This window comes from Drosophila serrata, unplaced genomic scaffold (genome assembly GCF_035046125.1).
Source record: "Drosophila serrata isolate PLE 108 unplaced genomic scaffold, ASM3504612v1 contig_276, whole genome shotgun sequence".
In the NCBI taxonomy this organism is placed as follows: domain Eukaryota; kingdom Metazoa; phylum Arthropoda; class Insecta; order Diptera; family Drosophilidae; genus Drosophila; species Drosophila serrata.
This window is the reverse complement of record NW_028257174.1, coordinates 9,267,479-9,292,027: the sequence shown is the minus strand read 5'-3', so window position 1 is coordinate 9,292,027 and position 24,549 is coordinate 9,267,479. Positions and strand designations below refer to the sequence as shown.

General features: G+C 37.9%; 1 protein-coding gene across 46 annotated transcripts in view; it reads right to left on the bottom strand.

Annotated features, from left to right (window-relative positions):
- Positions 1 to 1,069: 1,069 nt before the first annotated feature.
- Positions 1,070 to 24,549, bottom strand: part of rdgA (retinal degeneration A) — a 118,892-nt gene continuing 95,412 nt past the window's right edge. For 4 of the 46 annotated variants that reach the window (XM_086836245.1, XM_086836246.1, XM_086836247.1 and 1 more), the window contains exons 2-16: positions 18,261 to 19,564; positions 17,672 to 17,813; positions 15,899 to 16,102; positions 15,183 to 15,312; positions 11,270 to 11,672; positions 10,997 to 11,177; positions 9,949 to 10,379; positions 9,521 to 9,814; positions 9,227 to 9,453; positions 8,939 to 9,160; positions 7,493 to 7,544; positions 6,954 to 7,007; positions 6,582 to 6,645; positions 6,263 to 6,420; positions 5,313 to 5,786 (exon numbers count right to left, since the gene is read on the bottom strand). In XM_086836245.1, coding sequence (XP_086692371.1) covers positions 5,543 to 5,786; positions 6,263 to 6,420; positions 6,582 to 6,645; positions 6,954 to 7,007; positions 7,493 to 7,544; positions 8,939 to 9,160; positions 9,227 to 9,453; positions 9,521 to 9,814; positions 9,949 to 10,379; positions 10,997 to 11,177; positions 11,270 to 11,672; positions 15,183 to 15,312; positions 15,899 to 16,102; positions 17,672 to 17,813; positions 18,261 to 19,147 — 3,693 coding nt within the window. In that variant the 5' untranslated portion in view covers positions 19,148 to 19,564 and the 3' untranslated portion in view covers positions 5,313 to 5,542. Of the gene's footprint in view, positions 5,266 to 5,312; positions 5,787 to 6,262; positions 6,421 to 6,581; positions 6,646 to 6,953; positions 7,008 to 7,492; positions 7,545 to 7,769; positions 7,884 to 7,952; positions 9,161 to 9,226; positions 9,454 to 9,520; positions 9,815 to 9,948; positions 10,380 to 10,996; positions 11,178 to 11,269; positions 11,673 to 13,035; positions 14,415 to 15,182; positions 15,313 to 15,898; positions 16,103 to 17,671; positions 17,814 to 17,963; positions 18,104 to 18,260; positions 19,565 to 24,549 lie in introns of those variants that run through there. The other 42 variants (XM_086836250.1, XM_086836251.1, XM_086836256.1 and 39 more) reach the window with 34 other exon arrangements.

Sequence of the window (24,549 nt, the reverse complement as noted above, 5' to 3'; positions counted from 1 at the left end):
ATTTTTTTTATCTATGGATTTATTTTTTGTAGAGATCAATGCAAATGGAGCTACAGACTAATGTACAACTATACAAGGTTAATTACTCGCGAGTGTGAGTGAGGTGTGTGTGTGGTGTGTGAGAGGTGTGCGGAGTGTGTGCATATACGAATGCTGCATAGCCAATCCAGATGCTCTACGTTCTCGACTTTCCCATCACAAATTGCCTCAAGCGAATCCAGTTTTCTTCTCCTTATTTATTTTTTTGGAGTCTTCCGAAGTGTGTCTCGAAAAATGTAATTTTTTTTTAAATTTAATAGTTTTCGTAATTTATATCGATTAATTCGATGGTATTGGAGATTTCCGTTTTGTTTTTTTGGGTTTGCTAAATGCTATTTCAATTTCTCTTCGCGTTAATCTTAAGTAAAATTGAATCAAATTCCTCAGTGCTTGCAGTGCATATCGTACTTAGTAATTCATGTTGCTTCATTTAACCGCTATGTCTATGCTTAGTGACTAAACCAAAAAAAAATCAAGGATTTATTATTCATAATTACCATAAATATATATATGTATATGTATAGTTAATGGGACTGGGGGCTGTATCTTACAGTGCTTCTTAGTGGATATAGGATTCCGGCTGGATGTAGGACTCCGAAGCACGAAGCTATAGCTACACATTTAAGGATATCATAGATATTTTTATATACAATTTACATTTAAGCAGTTTAGAACTTTTCGATAGAAATACTTTCAGACTTGCATAAGTTTATCATTAAATATATTATATGTGTCTATGTATGGAGTATCTGGGGAATATCTGTATGTCTTTCGCTTCGATGTCTGACCAAAGTTGCAGCTTCAGAAGAGTGTGTGTGTAAGCACTGAATCCGGCGGAAAAACTTGGTGAGGACATTGTTTTATATACAAGGATATGACTGAGACAGGTCCAAACCAAAGCGCTTTGTCCTCAAGCCTCAGATTTTCTCTCGCGGGAAAATACTTTCCCTTTGGTTTTGTGATCGTTCATAAGCCGAGGACTTGGGCGCTCTGCTTGGGCAGTTCTGCCTTTAAATAAATAACTAACTTGTACATAGATATCCTTTATTGGGCTTTATCAATATTTTTAGTATATATTTATTATAGTATAGTTACTCATACAGTTAGGCATTGTTATTAGGTATATCTGTTTGCATCTGCTTCTTGCTTTTCCGTTCTCGCTTGTATCTCGTATCTTGTATCTTGACCTTTACAATTTTTCATTGGTTTTTGTTTTCGTTTGCCTTACATGCTAGAATTTTCATAAGACTTGCGTTTCATTTTCTCCATATTTTGTTCAAAAGTTGCACTTAAACGATTCGAAAAAAATATATGTATTTATATATATATATATATGTCTATGTCTATGTATATATATATATATATATGTATGTTATGTATGTCCAAATACATAGCTTCTGTAGCATGTGTCCCTTCTTATATATACACACATCATGCAGTAATTGCCGTCACTTTGTGTTATCTGTGTATCCTGTGTGTGAGTGTATGTCCTTATTGGTTGCAAGTGTGTGTGTTAGTGTGTGTAAGTGCGGGCTTTCCTCCCCTCAACTCCACCTTCTCCTGCTCCACCTTCTTTTTCCTACACTCAACTACAAAATGCACGAAAATATATCCTTAGTTTGGCTTGGACCCGGTCGTTCTCCGAACAGCTGTGAAAGTGCCAACTCAAGCACTCTGCTAGCCCGTTTTATTCCGCACTCTCTAAATATTGGTATTTTTTTATATTAGCATTAAGCATTTAGCATTCATCCTTTACCTTTATCTTGTCTAGATTTAAAGTTATCGCTCTTTTCTGCTGAAAATCCAATTAAAATCCTTCGACTACAATTTCAAAATTGAGTATTAGCTTAGTGCTTAGTAGAAAAAAAAAACAGCATTTGTCGAAAATGAACCGCCTCGTTATAATTTCTTATCTCGTTTTCTTATATATATATATTTTTTTTTTTTTAAAGAGTTAGCAAATTTGCTAAATTGTCTAGATTGTCATTTGCTAAATATTCCTTATACTCGACTCTGCTCTAATGCATATGGATTCTCAGCTGCGGTTGGCTTTATAAATAAAACAGTGCCATATTTATTTAATTATTCATAATTTTAAATACACATAAAATTTGGAATTTTGTATAAAAAGTAATAACAAAACCAAATAAAATTGGATTTTTTATAAAATAAAAAGCAAAAAGTTGTATGTATTATTTTTGTGTAATATATTAAAGTGATACTGAAAACCCTTTTTATACCCTTTTTATACCCTTGCATGGTAATAAAATTTGAAGGAGGCATTTCCGCACCTATAAATCATATATATTCTTGATCAGCATCAAAAGCCAAATCGATCTAGTTATGTTTAAGAGAAAAATTTTTTTGACCATTTTTTTCAAATTTTTTTAGCATTAAAATTCTCAACAAAAAAATTGAAAAAAATAGAATTTTTAAAATTTTTAAATTAAGTACGCAGATTTATTAACCTACTAAAAAATAACATGGGAAAGCTTTCCGAATTAAAATTAATGCTTTTTTGACGGAGTTATGAGTTTTTTAAACTTTGATTTGTCGAAAAAATTGTCATATAAAAATATTGATTAAAAGAATGCGATGCATAATTATTTTCTATTTTCGATCCAATTCTATAATTATTTTTCAAGCTGTAAGAGTATATACATAAGCAATGGTGTGCCGACGTTAGCTTCCTTTTTTTCGTTTACTTTCCATTTCCGGTATTCATAGTTCGAAAAATTACGTATACGCACTGTTATAATTATACTCTTGCAGGGGGGCTTTTAATTTCAGTCAGATGCTTAAAATTTAGTGAATTAGTCATTTCCGACCCTATAAATCATATTCTTAATCAGCATCTACAGTCGAATCGATCTAGGCATGTTTTATAAGAAATAAAATTTTGACAATTTTTTTCAAAATTTGATAAGGGGTTACATGGTTAAAATGTTCAAAAATTGACAAAAATTTTAATTTTTAAATTGGGTATGCAGATTTTTTAGCCTTGCAAAAACTAGCAAAAAAATACTTTCCGAATTAAAATTAATGATTTTTTAGCTTAGTTATGAGATTTTTAAACTTTGATTTGTCAAACAAAATGCCATACAAAAATATGGTTAAATATTGATTCAAACATAGCGAATATATTAAGCTAAATTAAAAGCCAATTCCGATTTGATCCTATAATTCAATTACAAACTGCAAGGGTATATAAATTTCAGCTTTCCGAAGTTAGTTTCCTTTCATGTTTTATTTTACTTTTAACTGAGGAAAAGTCTTACAGAAAATGAAAATAAAGGAATCTATTCACTTCAGTTTTTTTTTAATATCACAATATAATGTTTTAGTACTTTGATGAATAATAAATAAATTAATAAATTCCAAATGATATATAGCACTGCATAAAGTATATATATTCTTTTTGACCGCAGTTGTAGAATCCATTAGATGCCGCAGGCGGTGTGACTGTGCTGCGATTTTGGATCCAGGTTCTCCTATTTTTGGGGGGCACCTCTGGTTGGGGCGTATTTGCCGGAAACCCGCTAACCGGAATCCCAATCGCCGATTCCTGCACTTGGACACCACCTGCGGCAGCCATCTCCCATCTGTTTATTATTTTTCACAAGTGTGTGTTTCGTGTGTTTTGTTTCTGTGAAATCCAAAACATAATTACCCGCAGCGGAAGCGGAAATGGCGGAATGCGTACGCTGCCTCCCTCTCTTTAAATGGCGTCCTTTCCGGCTTCGCCCGGTAGCCGGAGCCACGGCTATCCGGGGCCAAGTTACCGGGGAAGGTGACCCAAAAAGGAGGCAGGGTTGCCTTCGGCCAGCGTTACTTGTAAAGGTTATCGATACACTTATCGCTCTTATCGGTGCCTTGTCAATCGGTATAGATAGTGTGTGTGTGGTGAGACTTATTGCTAAGGCTATCGCTATAATCCTAAAGGCTGAAGGAAATTTGCGGTAAACGTAATTGACTCGACTAAACACGACTATTATATTATGCGGAATTTTTGGAAATCTAAGCAAAAGAAGGTTTTATGATTAGACTAACGGCTATTCTGGATATTCGTATTATATCGTAATAACTTTTTGTTTTCGATTCGATAAAATTAGAGTGTGAATGTTGTATGTGTTTGTGTATCTATATTTTAAGAGTGTTATGGTACATATATTAAACATTGTTTGTGTGCTGGGAATATAGCTTTTGGAGAATCACCGAATTGTAGAGTTTATACATATAGAGAGTATGGGGTAAAGTAATGTAGATATATAGTCTTTGTTGGTCCTTGCCCGCTCTAGCTGCTAGCCGTCTCCCCTTTTAGAGGCGGGTAAGTAACCTAGGAGGGGGATTCACCCAAGTCTTTCGGTTTGAAACGCTGAGGGTTTGGATCTGAGATATATGGGATATATATACATCACGAATATATATATATATATCCTAAATACGAGTGTGTGCCGTTGGATAGGTACAGCTCTAACGGGGGTTGTGCATTCTAGTCTGTGTGCATCGGGACTGTGTGTGTGTCTGTTTGTCTGAGCGAGACAGCTATTGAGCTCGGCAAAACGCTCTCTCCATCTCTCTCTCTTTCTCTATTTGTCTCTCTAACTATCTCTTTCTAATCGTGCTGCTGCTTTTGCTGCTCTCTGTCTTATTCGTTCTCGATCAGAGTATTCAAGTTCTCACTTAGCCTAGAATTCCAAAAGAAGTACATTAAATATATATTTAAATATTATATATATATATATATAGCTGTATGTGAAGTGTGTGTCTCTGTATTTTATTTCGATTATTCAGTAATATCGCTTCGCTTTTTCGCTCCCTCTCTCTTTCGCTTTTTAATACATATTAATTAATTAATTTAGATATCACAATATAATCATTAATCGTTAATCAATCGTTAAGTGAAACAAATCAATTTCGAATTTCGAATTTACACTCAATTTTAATTAGAAATTAAAACAATTGCCTTTCGTCTTGCTAGCTTTGCTTTACAATAAATTACCTTCTCTCTTACGCGCTTACTGGCTAAAATGTGTGTTGTCCGAGTGTTGTGTATTTTCTTTGCTTAATTATATATTAACTAAAAAAAAAAACAGAGTTGCAAAAAAAAAAGATTATCATTATTATTAATTAATTATTAATTATGTCGTAGGGTGAATGCTTCGCCTGCTCCTAGATCCTCTTAGATCCTGGTCTGCACCTCCAGATGCATAAAACGCTCTTGACCTAAGCGGGAATCGCAGGACGTTTAATGGAATGTTGATTTGATTTCATTTCGATCGTTCAGTTTAGTTTTGATTTGTGTTTTTAAGGTTTAGTTTTTGTTTCAGTTTTAGTTGCATTATTTACAAGAGAAGTCCAGGTGTTTTTCGTTGGCATAGAAAGGAGAAATTTGCAAATATTAAAATTACGCTCTCTTGGCCGATTAACTGATCTAACTGATATATAATCATTATGTCTGTCCATGGATGCTGGTTGGGGATGGTTGTTTCTAGCAATCACTCTACATGGAGGGGGCCGGCGGCGATGTATTCGAGTCGTTTAGGGCCCAGCAACCGTCCACGGGTTGCGTTCCCTGCTTACTTTCCAAATACGTCGCTATCTCGTTAGCATTCTTATTGAAGGCCACCATCATGGCCGTGTTGCCACCGGAGTCACGGGCCTGCAGGTTGGCACCGGCGGCCACCAGCATTACGCAGATATCACGGCGATTCTGCTCGGCGGCAATGTGAAGTGCGGTCTGTCCACTGCAAGAAATAGAGGTGGATAATAATAATTAAATAATAATCCAGAACCCAATGTGAATAAGAAAGGAAGCTTGTAAACCTTTGGAGCTTAAACCTGGATAGGGAGATCAATTTCAAAATCGTTTATAACTAAGCTAAAAATTCATTACTTTCTTTTAACAGAAAAGCTTTCTTTTCTATTTCAATAAAGTAAGTCACTTGAATATTGCATTCTTTGTTCAACTGTAACAGCTATTTATTGGATTTTATTCCACATTTTTTACATTTGTTGTAGAATTTGTACAAGAAATTTAAACGGCAAGTGTGAATGATCTCTTAGAAATATTTTTCTTCAGTTTCTTGCAAACTCTGACTTGGGAATTATAAACCAGGCAAGGTAGACAACAAAAAGGATACAGGAACACCCTGTACGTTCTGGTACGACCTGATACTGATATTTCTAGGCAAGGATAATTAGTGATGTTAACTGTACTTACAGCTCCTTGTCGGCCATGTTGATGACACGTCGCGTGGCGCACGAGATGATGTATTTGACAATGTCCTTATGGTTGTATTTGCAGGCAAAGTGCAAGGCGGTCTGTCCGTTCTTGTTCACTGACTGCAGTGAGTATCCTTGTTCATGTAGTGCACGTAACTGCAAGAAAGCGTAAGGAACAAGGATTAGTGGGAGTCCTGACTATAGCCAGACTGAACGAGGACTACAGCTAAGCTGCTCTATTATATATATATCTATATATTAATATATATAGTTGGGCATACGGTTAGATTAAATATATATTATAATAGTTATGCTACCATATTGAGGTCGCCGCTCTGGGCTGCTAGTAGTACGGCATCGGAAGTTTGCTCCAGTATAGGGCTATTATTCAAATGTATTTGTGTGTGTATTAAAGAGAGAGAGAGCACGTGTGTGTATGTGTGTGTGTGTGGTGTGTGGGTTGTGTGTGCATGAAAGAGAGAAAATAAAAAGAGAAATTCAAGCATCAGTTCGGTTGGGTTTTTCATTCATTTCATTCGGTTTCGATTCAAATGTTGATGATACGAGAGTAAGACAGACAAAAAGAATAGATAAAGACAGACAGATAGAGAAAGAAAGAGAGAGAGAATAGCCACAACAGACAGATTGAGTTATAAGGAAAGAAAGAAACAGCTAGTTATACGGAATACCTGAATCCATAACCAAAAACATCTTCGTTGAAACTGAACAAACGATCTTTGTTGCTGCATGCAAGAATTCATTATTTTATACAGAAAATAGGGAAATAAATCAATCAATTGAATAAAAACAACTCAAATGTAAATGAAATCGAATTAAATCAAGATAGAGACGGATAGATGCTCAGGGAAGGAGAGACAGAGAGAAAGAGAGAGAGAGATAGCGACAGGGAGATTTTGTGTGTGAGAAAGATGGCGAATATTCTGTGGACCATGAAAAAAGCGTGTGAAAGAGAGAGACGGAGAATGAGAGAGAGAGAGAGAGCTAGCTAGCAAGATGGAGCCAATGGAGCCAAATGAGCAAGACAGCTGTCGCCAAAGGGATCCAATTAACGAGAGAGTGAGAGAGGGATAGATTTTGAATTTGAAATTTAGTTGCGACTGACCACTAGTGCCATCTCGCTCTGTTCAGCGCTGGTCGTCTCTTTTCTTCGTATGGATCTTGATTGGAATGAAATGCTTTACGAATCGGGACTGGGGACGCTTTTTACCTCTTCCACTTCATCACTTTAATGGGCTTGGAGCCAATTTGCAAATCCTCATCTTTGGGGTTTGGAATTATAGTGTTTTTCAAGTAAATATATTTATATATATTTATGTATCGTGTATTGTGTGAGTGTAAATTCGAAAAGAGAGTTACAAATTGTTAGTAAGCCATCAAAATCAAACAATTACAACTAAAGTTAACTATAACTATTGTTAGGGAATTCAATTAACTAACTAAATACTAGCTACCAGAGAGCACAATTGCAAGGCATCAAAACCTACCCGTTTCCGGGGCATTTTGGGTGTGTTTCTGTTATCGGTTATCGATTTTGGGTTGGTTTTTTTTGTATTAAGATGGGATCGTAACGAATACGGTTTGGTCCTTGCTACGGTTAACTGTTGATGTAAGCCGGGATTATATACCATTAAGTGCTCGAAGGTAATCGTATTTAATGCTCTACTTACATGCGATCGTGGCAAGGACTAAGCTGTATTCGGCTCCTCACAATTAGGATTATCGATTCTTATATAGCATATGTGAGTATGTGGATGGTGTAGTGTGCATTTGAGTGTTTATGCATTCGGTTTGCGATCGAAATAATGTATATATATCACAGTAAAATGATATTTCAAACAAGAATAGAAGTTTACAATAGGAAAATGATGTTCCTATGTATATTTTTTTAGTGTATGCTTTAATTACATTTCATAGGGTTGGTCAGGAGATTCCCTTATTATAGAAAGCCTAAAAAAAGGCTAGGTAGAAGAGGAAACTAAAGGAACCCTTAGGTGTCGCAATTTTAGCTCGTTTGGAAGCTGCTTTCTGAGAGAGACTTGAATTTCCTTCTTTTACAAAGAAATGGGTTATCCTTATCTATTTTGTGGATTTTTCTAGGCACGCATGAGCTTCAATTTAAGATCTGGTCTTTAAAAAGTCTTCAAATAAGACTGATTTGATCCAGATTGGTTGTGAAATATTTCTAAAAGAATTCCATATAGCGTATATATATATATATATTTATATATATAGATATTTCGACCGCAACCTAGTTACTCTGAGTGTCGATGTTTGGGGGGGGTGTAGACATGCAATTATCAACATTAAACATAAGGCAATGCAACGAAACGAAGGATGTGAGTGGACAGGACAACTGGCAGCCTCCACTCCGCTTTTGCTCCCTCTAGGATTTTGTGAGGATTAAGGAAAGGGTAGTGGGATTCAGGAGGAGAAGGGAAAGATTAGATCTCGATGCGCCGCTTGCGGAAGTGGAGGTGCAGAAACATGCGCCTGTCCAAATACGGCAGCTGCTCGGCCACATGCTGCTGGTAGAGCTCGAGCCGCTCCTGCAGCGGCAGCTCATTCGCTCCGCCACCATTACCGCCACCCCCATCCCCATTTAAGCCCGTTCGTGGCGGCCAGCAGCCAGCCAAGAGGCGGGAGGAGAGCCTACCGGTGCTGCCGGGGCCGCGGCCCTGGGCCTGATCCAGCTGGCGTCGCTCGTTCTGCGCCTGCCGCTGCGAGAAGGCCGCAAAGGAACGCTCCTGGTCCGGTGTCTGTGGCATGGTGGCCGCCTCGTGATCCAGAATATACAGCTCATCGATGGCAATGTCACAGATGTAGTGCAAGTGTTCTTGGGCGCGATCGATGCGGAAATAATGCTCCGCAGTGCAGGCTGAAAAATACGTAGAAAGTGTATATTAGGATATAATGCAGTAGGAAAGGATCTAGCAGGACTTACAGTCGATGAAGCACCAGTCCTGCGAGACCTTGGGATATGAGATGGACTCCTCAAACTTGGAGTTGAGCATGTTGCGCACATGCTCCAGATCGCACTGCGATTCGATCTCGATCTGGCCCAGCTTGTTGGCCAACTTGCGTAGCATCTCCTTGTCGTAGTGATATTGCTCATATTGCTGCATGGTCACACGCAGGATGTGCAGCTGCATCTTTTCCAAGGGATTCACCCTACGGTGAAAGAATATATATTATATATATAGTTAAAATGTTTAAAAAAGGATTTATGATTACGCACTGAACATCGCCGCGTCCATGCTTCCGCTTGGACAGCATCAGGGCCTTGTTTAGCAGCTCAATCTCAATAATTGAGGGCTTCACCCGGCAGGCCTCGCCATCCACCTGCATGGGTATGGTGCGCCTGGTAATGATCCTCGCCTTTCGGCACTGGCAGATGCAGGTACCATGCATGCCCGCCTGCAGCATGGGCAGCTGGTAGGTGGTCAGACCCACCACCTCCATCAGACCGTCGTCGATCGAGGGCTTAGCGGAGCCAAAGGAGTCGTTCCAAGGATGAGTTCCGCCGCCATAGCTGTAGAATAATATAAATTAATTTATAATCTTGACTTCAGAACTGAAATTCATCAATTTATAGCCATTTAGCAAATTCTTAATTAACAATTAAATTAGAGAAGGTAAATTGAGAGGAAAGGCCTGGCTACCCACCTGGGAATGTTCAGGAAGAGCACCGCATGGCAGCCAGCATCCCGCAGCTTGCCGGTGAAATCCTGGCCATCGCACTCCAGCGTTACCCACTGGGATAGATTGCGATACTGGCGCAGGATTAGATCCTTGCCGCCCATCTGGCCGTAGTACATCTTGTTCCTTAGCCGCGAATTGAAACGCTCCGGATGCGCTTCGCGTGCCTCGTGAAATTCGAGGGCGATGTGGGCATCCACACCAAAGGAGAAATAATTGTTGATCACATTCAGGGGCACATTCGCTTTGCTCCTGTCGACATGATCATCGGTGACGTCATCGTTGGGCGTCACCTTGACGCGCCAGCGATCCATTAGGACGCACTGCGACATGCCAATCTCGCGCAGTATCTTACCAATCGGTTCATCCGTATAGCCCTGAAGTTGGAGTTGGAAGCACTGTTGTCATTTTCGGGTGCAAAAATGCGGAAACAAATGAGATCTAATTTACTGCCACAATGGTAACTCAATTATACGTGAGACAATGTGTGTTAGATACTTAAATACATTATTTATTCCCTAAATCACCCATACGCAGTGTTGCCAGAGGTTATTTCTGAGAGATGTTTTATTAATTATATAAATGTTAATTAATTATTTAGCTTAGGTACGAATGGGTTATGTAAAGATTTCAAAGCAGATTTTTATAATAAGCTTATGTTATAAAATAAATGGGACTGTTATTAATGTAAATTAAAATAAATATGTATTAAATTCCATGATTGTTGAAAGTTGTTTAAAGCAAACTTACACCTTATATAAATTACTTTTTTTGGTAGCTGCTTAAATGATTTAATGCATTTCATTAGCTTGAAATCTGGCGTGACGTGTCGTATGAGTGTTATTTTCATCTCAAACTTGTAGCAGACTTATTTTAATACATACACAATTCAATAAAATAATATTAATAATAATAATATTAATAATAAGAATAAGAATAATGAAAGCTCTGGGACTACTTAGTGTGGTAAAGGGTAGAAGGTGTTTATTAGTCAGGGGGACAATCGATTACTTACCCCGCCCCATCCAAGAGCGCGAGCGAGATCATTTCCAGTGCCCAGGGGCAGGACACCAACAGCTGGGACCGGTTGCAAGGGCGGCTGGATCTGATCCAGGACGGACAGAACCCAGCCGACGGTACCGTCGCCGCCGCAGGCTAAGACACGCAGGTTGGGCGCCTTACGGAACATGTCCAGGCTAAAAATAATATATATTTATTTATTATATTTATTATTTATATATTTTTATTTATTTATTTACTAATAATAATATGTATTTTTTATACTCACCCCATTTTAGGCCCACCCTGAGTGAGGTCGAACACCTGGCGCGGATTGAGCAGATGCTGGAACTTTCCCAGGAGCTTGACACCCTGATTGCCACCGGATTTGGGATTAATAAACACAATGACCGGAATTACCTCCGGCGATGGTATTGGCTTCACAATGAATGCCCGCGGCTCCTTCTTCTCGTCTTTGGCCTTGTGGCGGCGCTGTGTATGCTTCTTGCTCTTGTGCCCACCACCCTGTCCGCCGCCGCTGCCAGCACTGGATCCACCTGACCCACCGCCACCACCAGCTGAACCCGAGGCGACATTGTTCTTGTTGCTCACACGAATCGAGGACTTGAAGTTGCCCTTGTTCGGCAGCTTTACAATCCACGATGGCGGAACAATGATGGGCGCATAGTTGCCTGTCAGGGATAACAAGAGGGAGAGAATTAGCATTAGTGTAAATGTATAATTTAAAAATTTCGACTGTAAATATATAAAAACCCATTTAAAATCGTTAAAAACCATCGTTTCTTTAATTTTATGCATATTTCAAAAAACCCAAAAAAGTGTGCTACGTTTTTCAGCCTAAAAGATGCAACATTTTATGCCCAAATGTCTGAGCCACACTTTCATTCTTTAATTTTATGTATATTTCGAAAAACCCAAAAAAGTATGCTACATATTTCAGCCTAAAAGATGCAACATTTTATGCCCAATTGTCTGAGTCACACTTTCATTTTTTCATTGCCTACTTTTATGATGCACTGAATATTGCGACCGTGCTTAGTTGTAGCATGCTTTTCGGCGTCAGTTCAGATGTGCTGTGACGTCACAAGCTGCCGGTCAGTTGACCTGAAGTACCAGGCGTACCTGAAGTACCAGGCGAACAGAAAGCAGCAGTAGGTGGATGTGCTGTTTGGTGCTGTGACGTCACAGACTTCGTGACGTCACTGCACTAAATTAAATCCACCTTCTGCTGCTTTCTGTTCGCCTGGTACTCCAGGTTCAAAAATTAACGATTTTATACTGAAAATGACTAGACAGAAATCTTGGTTTTGCCAACAACAACAACAACAAAGACATCCATTACAACAACAACAACAACATCCATTACAACAACAACAACAACAACAACAACAACAACAACAACAACAACAACAACAACAACAACAACTACAACAACAACAACAACAACAACAACAACAACAACAACAACAACAACAACAACAACAACAACAACAACAAAAACAAAAACAACAACAACAAAAACAAAACAACAACAATTCGCGGAAGGCAGATTAATTTTAGTGCAAGAGGTGCATTGTTGTTCTCCATTGACCTATTTTGCAGCTGAGTTTCAAACCTAGCTAGAGAACAGCTGGTATGTCATCGATACTTATCGATTTATTTAAGTGGCGGCAACTGATCGACTATTTAAATTCAAATTCAAATCTGTCGGTTAACTGTTATGGCGGGTACTGATGGTATGTTTGAATTCGAATTTAAATTAGGCAGTTAAATTAATATATTTATTGTCTTTTGCTGTTGTAAATTGTAATTTTTTGTTGTTGTTGTTAAGGGGAGGTTGTTGTAAAAGAGTTGTTGTTGTTTTTATAGGCAAAAACAAATCTATTTAAATTTAATACTAAATTTGGCAGTTTAATTATTATATTTATTGTCTTTCTTGCAGTAAATTGTAAATTAATGTTGTTGTTGTTGTACAAAAGCTTAATTGACAGCCTATTTATATTTCAATTCGAATTTGGAAGTGAAATCAATACATTTTTGTTTGTTACAGTTGTAAAATAGTTCTTTATTGTTGTAGTTATTGTAGGCGAAAACAAGCGCATTTAAAAAACTTATTATTTTTACTTTGTATTGGACTATTTTATAACCGATCCTAACATTTTTGGAATTTTTCAACGATTTAGAGAAATATTATAACAATTATATTTAAAAACAACAAATTTCCCACTCTTTTAAAAATTTGAAATAAACATAAGCCAAAATATATTTTTTCCTTGTTATTTCCAGCATATATTTATAGTTTCTTCCAGTGTGTCACAATGTTTGAACAACGCAATGTCCTTTCCGGAGAGCTAATTGTGAGTGTGAGTGTGAGTGTGAGTGTCAGTGGGATGTGTATGTGTGTGTGGGAAGGGGAGTGGCATGTTCTCAAGAATTGCCAAGCAACTAAATTCAATTTGCCACCTTTAAGGGTAGCTTTAAGTGTGTTTGGGTTAAATGGAGGGGAATGAAGGGGTATAAAAAGGCATGGAAAATTGTGGGGGGGGGAGGGGAAACGGCAGCTGGCATAACCGGCATACCAAAGAGCAATTATGAATGCCACAACTTGGCCAAAGGAGCTGCTGATGCTCAAAGGAGGACAAAGGATACGATCCAAGTCACCGCTGCCACCCACATGACACCCACTCGTGTAATTCTATTTCGTGCTGTCTTGTCTTCATCTCCGGTCATGTCCTTGTCCCTTCCGTCGCCCATTGCTTGCCCCGATGGGATGCCAGGAGAAACAGGGATACCGGGATGCCGGGATGAGGCAGGCTGCCAGGATGACAGCAACAGCTGAAGGAGCGTGCATAACGGTTTTCCCTGGAGAGAGAGAGTGTGTTAACAAGATGCTCATTGAGACGCTTTATAAAAACGTGAACAGGAAGCGGTTAAGTCACCATCGTCACCATCATCATCATCATCATCATCATCATCATCATCATCATCATCATGGGGACTTTGTTGCAATATTCCTCGTTGCCTGGAATGCCAGGACAGTCAACAGGACAACCGCAACTAGGTGCCTGTGACTGTCAGTTAGCATTTTACTGCAATTACTTTAATTGAAAATAGTTTACATTGCGCCTGCCACAGCCCACAGATTGCAGCTGAGCAGCTTCAATTCATCGAGATGATAAAGATGACAAGTCCAAACAGATGGCGCAAAGCCATCCTTTGGGATGTCCTTGGCATTGACATTTGTTTCCTACTTCACATTCCCCCTTCCCATATGGCTAAGCTGCTTATTGCCAAGCACTTGACCAGCTGAATTCTGTGGATTTTTCACCTCCAGAGGAATTCATCAGAATAAACAATGGGTTTGGCGGATAAAGAGATGCGGGGATGATTATGTATGGATGCATTTGTTGAAGCTGTGGAGGGGAAAAGTCGTGTTTATTGACAAAAATTTGGCTCTTATTTTTATACTTATTATATACATTTACATACATACATATATAAAATAGTAATATTTAAATTATCAAAAGCCCTTATATACCCTTGCAGGATCAGAAAACCAATCGTATGCCTTGATATTTAACAATATAAATTTGGGGGGAAAAGCAAAATTTAAAAAACTCATAACTAAGTCAAAAATTCATGAATTTTAATTTGGAAAGCTGGTCAATGTTAGTTTTAAACAGGTTAATAAATCTGCATACTTATTTTGAAATGTAAAATTTTTGGCATTTTTTTTTAATTTTGACGATGTAACCCCTTATAAAATTTTGAAAAAATTGGAAAATAATTTATTTTCTCCCGGACATGCCTAGATCGATTCGTCTGATGACGCTGATCAAGAATATATATGATTTATAGGGTCGGAAATGACTCCTTCACCTTCTTAGACCGAAAATTCATCGTGGCCCAGATAACTGTGCTACAATTTGTTTACCCATCAAAACGAGCCAGTTCAAGAGGTTGAAATGGCCCATTCTGCTGGAGTTGCTCTTTTTTCGGGCTCGCGTTTAATTCACAAATCTTAATTAAGTTAACGGACCGCAATTTATTTGCATGCGCGTCACGTAATTAATCAAAGGACAAAGGACATAACGAGAGGAAGGGAGCGCAGGCCTGCCCTAGATATATGTATGTGGGTATATCCCAGTAGGAGCTAAGGATAAAATGTATGTTGGACTCACCCAGACGACACTCCTCGCCGATTTTGGCCTGGTTGAAGCAGGACTCCTTGTTGTGGTAGATCTCGTGGCACCAGGCACAGGACAATGCCACAATCTCCTTCGACCCGAAGAGCTTACTCTGCACCGCCTGCTTTACGGGAGAGATAGGGATCAGTATAGACCATACGGAAAATTAGTACTGAAGGAGTCTGGATTTTTGTTTTATTCACGAAATATACATTTCCACTATTGCATAATGCTTGAATGTTAAATTACATATTATAAAATATATATAAATCTTTAATAGAAATAAGTAAACTTACTAAAAGAAACTAAAATGTAATTATTTAATTTGTATTTTTAAATCTGTTTATTGTTGTCATTTGTGTTCTCTGCCTAAGAAACCTTGCTGTAAAATATATTTTTAATTACAAATTAAATGAAAACATAAAAAATTAATCAAAAAAAACATGAGCTTATGCCACAAAAAAAAAAAAACTTTAGGATTTACATTAAAGTTCCCTTAAATTGGTATGGAAATTTGTGGTTTTACCCACTGAATCGTTAAGAGGCCTTCAGCGCCAACAAATAAAAACTCATTGAATATTATATATATCGCTTTATCAACGGAAAAACGTGTGTTGTGGAGCAAAACCGAAAAAGCATTAAAAATGAATACGGAAAATAAAAACCCAAACTCAGGTTGAAGTGCTTGAAGGTGCTTGAAGTAAACCTACCTTTCCGCATTGCTTGCACTTGCCCTTCTCCAGCTTGCGGTGGACCCAATGATGGTGGGTGGTGGTCTGCTCCCGGTACTGACGGATACCCACATCCCGGTAGGTGGGCTTACAGGCGAGCTGACTCTTCTCGTTCACGAACGGAATGCAGTTCTGGTGCGCAATCAACTGGCAGGCGGAGCACTTCATCCGCTGGCCGCTCTTCTGCAATGGCACAAAAGGAATGCAATTCGAAAGTTTTGCCTGAGGTTACAGTACAACAACAAAAGGTGTATATATAATATCTTATTATTATTAATATTAAGTATCATGTCTTAATCCGGGTAATTCCTATACCCTTACTCTGAACTAATTAGCGAATTCCAAGACGTACATCTCGACAGAAACCGCAATCAAATGACGAACCTGCAATTGCCGTTTGCATTCCGCAAAACAAACTTTCAAATTAATTGTCAAAGCGGCGAGTTGAGGTGAGGTGAGGGTAAGGTGAGCTGGCTGCTGCTGCTGTGGCTTGACAGGTGAAAACGGATTGCCGTCGAGGAAAATGCCTTAGGTTGCTGAGATGTTTTTCCTTGGAATGTCAAGAAAAACCCTCGGCTTGTGCGTTTATTGTGCTAGTTTCGGAAACTGTTTTTGTGAAATTGTTTCCAGGTAAAGTTTACCTTACCATTCCACCTGATATGGCTACTTTACTGCGGGATTCAAATTAAGGTAAGTTCTTGCCAAGGATCTAGCTTGGGATTATTTATGTATTTCACTTCCTGGCAATCGTAAATACATTTTAAGTTTATATAGCTAATAGAAAGGATTTTGCTTATATTTCTCAATTTTAATTCATTTAATATAATAGCCTTAGATCCTTAAAAAACTCTTAATAAGTCCTTCATGGTTCTTTAATACATCTTTTAAAAAATCACTTCCTGGCAATCGTAAATACATTTTAAGTTTATATAGCTAATAGAAAGGATTTTGCTTATATTTCTCAATTTTAATTAATTTAATATAATAGCCTTAGATCCTTAAAAAACTCTTAATAAGTCCTTCATGGTTCTTTAATACATCTTTTAAAAAATCTTCAATAAAACTCTACATGAAACTTTAAATTTTCATAAATTTACTAAAGAATAATCCTGGGTCCTATTCATGCTGCAAATATGTGTCCTGGCAATGTTCAGATTAGTTCTCCTACCTTTCCCCCTCAAACCGATGAAGATAAGACAGGATTTCAAATATATATATATGAAAAAAGCAAGTTTCTCCTCGTGTAAGTTTCCCCCACTTTAGCTGACAATGAGACTGATAAAGTACTTTTTTTGTTACTCTTGGCTTCTTTGCCTGCCCAAAACTGATGACACGCCCATCGTTCTTGGTTCTCCCGACCCACGTCCCTCCAAGGACACTCCATGCCTTCCCCGGTTTATCCTGCGTTTATTGCGTGAATGTTGAAAGAGCACGCAATAAATAAATAACGCTCACATGTAACCTGCCTTTCACTTCTCATTTTCAGTTGTGTTAATTGAATTGCAGGAATGTCAGAGTGAGAACGGAAAGTAGACACCAGGGCAGGGTGCAGGGTATTAGGGTTATTAGGAGCATAGTACATAGGATATACCGAAAAATTAATTCATAACTTGGAAATATAGTAATTTAAGTAATTTATAAAGCAGGCTGCTTTGAAGATTTTATGAATATCAACTGGTTATTGATAAAGATGTCAAAGTTCGGTATTCAAATTGCTTTGTTTGGTTTTGATATTTATCGATTAGTACTCACAATGCACTCCTCGTTCAAACAGCAAAGATCTCCGGATGCGGAAGTGGGTTTCCAGTAGTGCTCGCCCTGCACTGCGTTCTCCGTCCAATCGGGCACGATCCGTATCGGTCTCCGGGAATTGCTAGCCGAAGCGGTACGCCTGCTTAAAGTGAAAAAGAACAGGATACAAATAAATAGATAAAGAGAGAGACAGACAACGGTTAGAAAAGGTGACAAAAACAATTTCGAATACGGTTTCAAAAGGATTTTGCACTCGATAAGTAATGAATATGTTATAAATTCAACTACTTTCTTTTTTGAAGAATTTCGATATGATCCTGACATAATTGAAATCAAGCCAAATTAATTTACAGTGGAAAAATATTTAAAGAATACAGAGAATATAAATTAATAAAACACAGCATACTATATGTCCAGAGACAAAACTTTTCCTGTGACAACATTGTGTTGCCCAGGCATTCGATTATCGATTGTTTGTTTCGAAGTTTAAACATAAATTTTATATATAAATTTATATATATACATGTGTATATGATATATATTTATATGATATTGATGTATATTCCTGTTTGCTAGTTGAGAAACTCACCTCTTCCGGCGCCACGCACCCAGGGAGTCGAGCTTCCGCTGCCGGAAGGCCGACTTCCGTTGCATTCCAATGGATGAGCGCCGGAAGCGTCGAACGCCCATCGAACCCGCTCCCCCCACCGTTCCCGAAGCGCCACCCGTCTCCGACCAGGCGGTAATGGGTCCGGTAATGGGTGAACCGCTAACCGATGAAAAACTATCGCCACGCTGCAAACGACGACGCGTTGTCATCGGTAGCAATTGTGTTGCGGATGAGTTGCTGCCACCACTGCTGCTGCTGCTGCTGGTGCTACTGTTACTGTTATCGCTGCTGCTGCTGCTGCTGCTGCTGCTGCTGCTGCTGGTGCTGCATGTGCTGCTGATTCTAGTCCTGTGCGACGTTTGGCCCTCATCCTCCAACTCGTCCTCCGTTTGAAACTCCTCGCGTACAGCGTGCAGCAATCGCTCCATACCAAATATCGCTGCCAGCTTGTTGCTGCTGTTGCAGTTAACTTTGTTGCATAAATTGCAATGGCAGTGGCCACTGTGGTCCTGACTAGAGGCGATATTGTTGCTAATGCTTTTGCTGCACGTACAGTTCCCGACTTTGCTGCAGAAACATTGACTGCTGCAGTTGATATTGTTGCTATTGCTATTGCTATTGCTGCCTCTGCTCCAGTTAATATTGTTGCAATTTTTATGGCAAATATTGTCGCTATTGCATTTATTATTGCTGCATTTGTTGCAAATATTGCTAATGTCATTTAAGTTGCTGTCGGTGTGGTTGCTGTTGATGCTGCTGTTGCTGTTGCGGCAGCTATTGCTGTTGCTGTTGCTTTTGTTGCTGCTGCTGCTGCTGTTGCTGCTATTGCTGTTGCTGGCATCACAGTCCAAATAAGATATGAACATGGTCTTTACAGTGACTTATTTCTCCACATCCGCTCTCGATTGGCTTTATTTGACTTTATTTTTCACGTTTTACATTTCACTTCACTTCATTACACATTCCCTTTGGTCTGGATTTATTCCTTTTTTCGGTTATTTAGTCATTCAGCGTTCTCTGGCCGGATAGATCCGCTGTTGGAGTCCGATTTCGGGACTGATTCTGATTCGGATTCCGGATCGTGTTCGAGCTTTGGCTCTGTCTCTGTTGCTGTTGCTGTTGCTATTTCTGCTGCTGTCCGTTCTCGTGGCTGTGGCTGTCATTATGGCGCAAAAAGATTGCCCGGAGATTCTGTTTTGGTTTTGCTTTTGGCTTGTTTTTGCAAATGATTTTCACACACCCTTTGTTGGGGGTATTAACGAATTGGCTTGGCCTTGACACATCTGAGTTGGTTAAAGATTTATTGGAATTTTGTGTTTTAAATGTTTATATGCTTGGGTTTTTAGAATTTCAATGAGAGTTCGTAGGCATCAAAATTTTCTTGTAATATTTTTAGCTAAATAATAACAGTTTCCCCTTTCGTAAAGAGTATAAAAAACTCCTCAGAATCGTGTAGAACTACATAGAACTTTGACCGAACATTATTCGGATATCTCGCTCCATCGCACACCCAGTGGCAGTGGTGTGGGTGTGCCGTGCGTGTGGGCTTAATACATTTGCATACATTTTGTTTATATGCATTGTAATTAAGTTCTTATCAGATGGAAATACATACAGCAAAAAAATGTGACTCTCTGCCCCTTTTGTATATATTTCTTTACTTTCCGTGTGTTGCTTTTCTTTCCTCTTTTTATTTTCAATTTACTACGTGCCCTAGGTATCCTTTGAAGGGAGGCAGAAATGGAGCAGGAGGAGCTGCTTTTATTGGCCTGGCAAATTGCCGGTTTGCTTTTTGAAACAGATTGCAGATTTTCCATGTCAATTGTCAACGTTTACGGCGACTTTTTGACTTTGCCCAGGAACCCTTTCTCTTTCTATAACATTTCTCTCTCTTTCTTTCTGTCTATGTGTCCTTTTGCTGAGTATCCTTTTTGCGTGCCGCCTCTCCTTTTTACTTTGTACGACTTTTGAGCGCTTTTAATGCGCTGTTTTTGACGCGCTACTCAAAAAAAATCTTTTTTTTTTGGCATCCACGCTTGATTTACCGCTAAATGTAGCGTGTCGGTGCGTGTGTGTGTTTTTGTGTGTGTAAGTGTGTTTGACATGACCTCACACTGATGCACACACACACCCACGCGTACACTGCAATTTTTATTGAGGTTGTGAGTTGATATTTATTGATACATTTATATAAAAATGTTTGCGATAAATCCAAGTTTCAACAACTCATAATTCCGCCAAAAAAGCATTAATTTCAAATCGGCAAGCAGTTTTTTCTAGATTTTTTAAGGCTTAGAAATCTGAATATTCAATTCAAAATAATAAAAAATTCAAATTTTTGTCAATTTGTCAAAATTTATAAAATTATTTATTTAAAATTAAAAAAAAAATGGTAAAATGTATTTTTCTGCCTAAGATGGCTGGAAAGATTTGCCTGTTAATGCTGATCAAGAATATATATTATTTATAGGGTCGGAAATGACTCCTAGAAGTGTTACATGCTTCTGACTAAAATTAAAATACCCCGAAAGGGTATAAAAATAAAAATGTGTTTTTGACTTAAAAATGTAGTCAACAAAGGGAATTTTAATTCTCAGACACTAATTTTATATAGTTTTATTCATCTATTATCAAATTTATTAGTATATTTTTTAGATACCTAACAAAAAATTAAGGATTTATATTTCTTGTCTCTAAAATGTCAATATTAATAACCTGAATACGAAATAAATTCGTAAAAGAAAATGAACCTTTCTTGGCTACAAATTCCTCCTTATTTTAAGCTAAGTAAAGTTACTCAACGATTGCAATATTGTCAAGAAGGCATCAGTATTCTGGGAGTTAAGAAATCGAAGCCTTAGAAGGATAAATCTCCAAGGAAGGAAGGAAGGAAGCCAGTGGGCGATGACTTCTCAAAGTTGCAAAATTGCAAAATTGAATTGCAAATCAATTGGCCGATTGCAGTTTTAATACGTCACAATGGAGGCCCTTTCCTGCGACTCGAAATGGAAATAAATGTTGAGCTGGCTTTGTGCTAATAGTTCATCAAATAGCTTTGCGAAATAATTGGAAATTCCATTCCATTTTGCCTGACCTCTGAAGTATCTCTTAAAGGCTTCTTCCAAGTCCAAATGCTTTTTATATACGTATAAATATATATATAAATTGCATTTATTGTTTGGTGGAGTTATTGATATGCAAACTTTAATGCTGGCAAATCTTACGATACCTATAATAATGACCTTTAACTTTTTCATTGACAACTAGTGATGGCTTTCCCTTCGAACTGTTAGAAAAGCGTTCCTAATATATTGAAAATTTTAGTTTGATTTTCTATCGTTTTATTTTAAATATTTTCTAAATTACTGTATATATAAATTTAGTCTTAAATCAATTTCAAAAGCCATTGCAACCTAATATATTTATTTTAGAGCTTAAGAAAACAATTTCCCGCATAGAGAGCCCAAAAAAAGAGGCAATCATCCCTAATTAGAATCGTTTGCTACCAAATATGAATGACCACAGAAACTGAAATCAAATAAAACCAAGCGGGGCCAAGACGTAACAAAAAGTTGAAACGCAATTTCAATTCAAATGTGATTAATTTTGATGTCGACTGCCTTTGAAGAGGTCTGGACTTTGCCGCCGACGGTGGAAGGTGGATAATTTGAGGGGGAAAACCAAGGGAGACCCAGGAAAAGCAAGGAAAAGCATAGAAAAGCGAGATAAAGCGTGGAAATGTTTGGCTAATGAAAGGCAAACTGTCGTCAATGGCTTGGACTTGGATATGGAGGTGGAAATGTGAATGGAATTGAGATTCGGTGGCCTCCACCTCATTGACAAAATCAATAAGAGCCTTGAGATAATTTTAAGCATCCCAAGTAATGACACTCAGAAATAATAAAAATACAAATCGTAAAAAATATTATCGCTTTGGCTCTTTGGCCTTTAAGAGTGCAGAAATAAATAAATGAGCACTCTAAAGTGCACACACACAGACAGAGAGAGAGCATCATGAAAAAGCTCATAAAAAAGAGATACTTAAACCCTTTCGGTGGGGTCCTTTCAACGGGCAGACTTTCGGCGAAGCCACCATTAATAATCGCCCACAACTATGCACTTTAAATAGATCCCGCTTAGAGGTATATACATCAACCATTCATTTGCACATTTAAGCCAATGAGAAATCCATTTGAGCTGGCCGAAATGAAAAATTATCTGCACGTCCTGGCCGTCTGTCTCTGAGTTTGAGTTTGAGTTTGAGTCCTCGTTCTCGTTCTCGTTTTCGTCCTTGTGATTGCGATTAATGCCCGGACATTCGAATTGAAAACGTGGCAACAACTTTCAAGCATCGAAAAACGAAAACTGAGAAATGGTTAGCCATTTTCCGAGTCCCTCGCAATGGCAGTGGCAACTTGAGCCGAGCTGCACAGCTTTCAACTCGAGAAAAGGATTTTAAGCTAATGAATATTAACAATAGCCGTGGGCAAGCGGCAGCTACAGAGAGAGAAAACATTTGTAAACTTCTCTAGATTTATTTACAATTAAAAAAAACAAGAGAGAAAATATATATTTCTATTTGAGTTATTAGAAAGAAGGTTAACATTTAATTATTAATTAATTCTTTATGATTTGACATAAATAATTCAAACAGGGTAATAATTTTCATAAATAAACTAATACCAATTCAATCTATTTTCTCTGTGTACGTAAATAGGTAGTTGCATCCTGAAAACACTCAAGGATTGCAGAGGAGGGACTAAACGAGGCTGGGTTGCAAATGAAATTAATATTCTTAATTGGCATTAAGCGTTTGGCCTTCCAACGAGTTGGTGTTTTTCTGGGTGGGCCCAGCCAGTAGGTTTACAGAAGGTAAAAGGATAACGAGGACGAAAAACAATTCAATAAAATAAGCAAAAAGGACCTTACGACAATCTGCATGGCAACCGTTTGCCGAGATGTCTTGGGTGTAAACTTTTCAGACAGATACCGGGAGATCCTGCTGAATCCCACTGTCTCAATTTTTCGCAAGGCCTTCGGGGTCTGTGTCAAAAAGTTTTCAACCCAACAATTAAATAAACTTAGAGCAAAGAATGTGAAAACATGGCTTCAGTTTTCAGCATGAAAAATAATCTGTGTGGAACTGTTAAAGGGGGATTTTTTTAAAGGGGAATATTAAATGGTAGCAAAAAGGATTTGATTAAAAATCTAGAAAGGAAGCTAACTCGGGACCATGTAGTTTGCAATGCAATTATAGGATCAAAACCAATAACGATCACAGCTTAACTTAAAATATTCAGCTTTTTTGAATCGAAATTCATCTATATTTTTATAAGACAATTTGTAAGACAAATCCAAGTTTAAAAAACTCACAACTCCGTCAAAAACGCATTAACTTCGATTTGGAAACCATTTTTTGGCTAGTTTTTATCAGACTTATAACCCTGCATATTCAATCCAAAAATGAACATTTTTGTCAATTTTTGAAAAATTTAGCAACGTAACCCCTCATAAAATGTAGAAAAAATTCCAAATTTTTTTTCTCCAAAAACATGCCTAGATCAATTCGTCTGTTGATGCTGATCAAGAATATATATGATTTAAAGGGTCGGAAATGACTCCTTCAGTAAATTTTAGGCTTCTGCCTGAAATTTAAAGTTCCTGCAAGGGTATAATTATAACAGTGCGTATACGTAATTTTTCGGACTACGAATACCGGAAATAAAATTTAAACCAAAAAGGAAGCTAGATTCGGTACACCAAAGCGTATATACCCTTTCAGTTTGCAAAAGAATTAAGGATCGGATCGAAAATAATGATGCTTAAAATATTCGCATTCTTTTAATCAATATTTATGAATATTTTTATATGACAATTATTTCGACAAATCAATGTTTAAAAAACAAATAACTAAGCCAAAAAAGCATTAATTTCAAGTCGAAAAGCTTTTCTATCTTAAAATGTAAAAAAAAATGGAATTTTATAAAAACTAGAAGTTTCTAGAGCACCCTGTATAAACCTAGTTGGAAGAATAATTATAATAATAAGGTAATTCTCTCAAACCAAAGCACCTGATATCTAGACAATATTCTCTTATCTTTCGAGAAAAGAAAAACATTATCCCGCGTTGCCAACTCATCGGCTGCATGAATAATTGGAGACAAACAAGGGATTTTCATTTTTTGTTTTTTTTTTCGGTCTTGGGCCAGGGAGTGCCTTGAACCCCTTTCTAACATGTTACCCCGTGTTTCTTATCTGGCTCGTATCT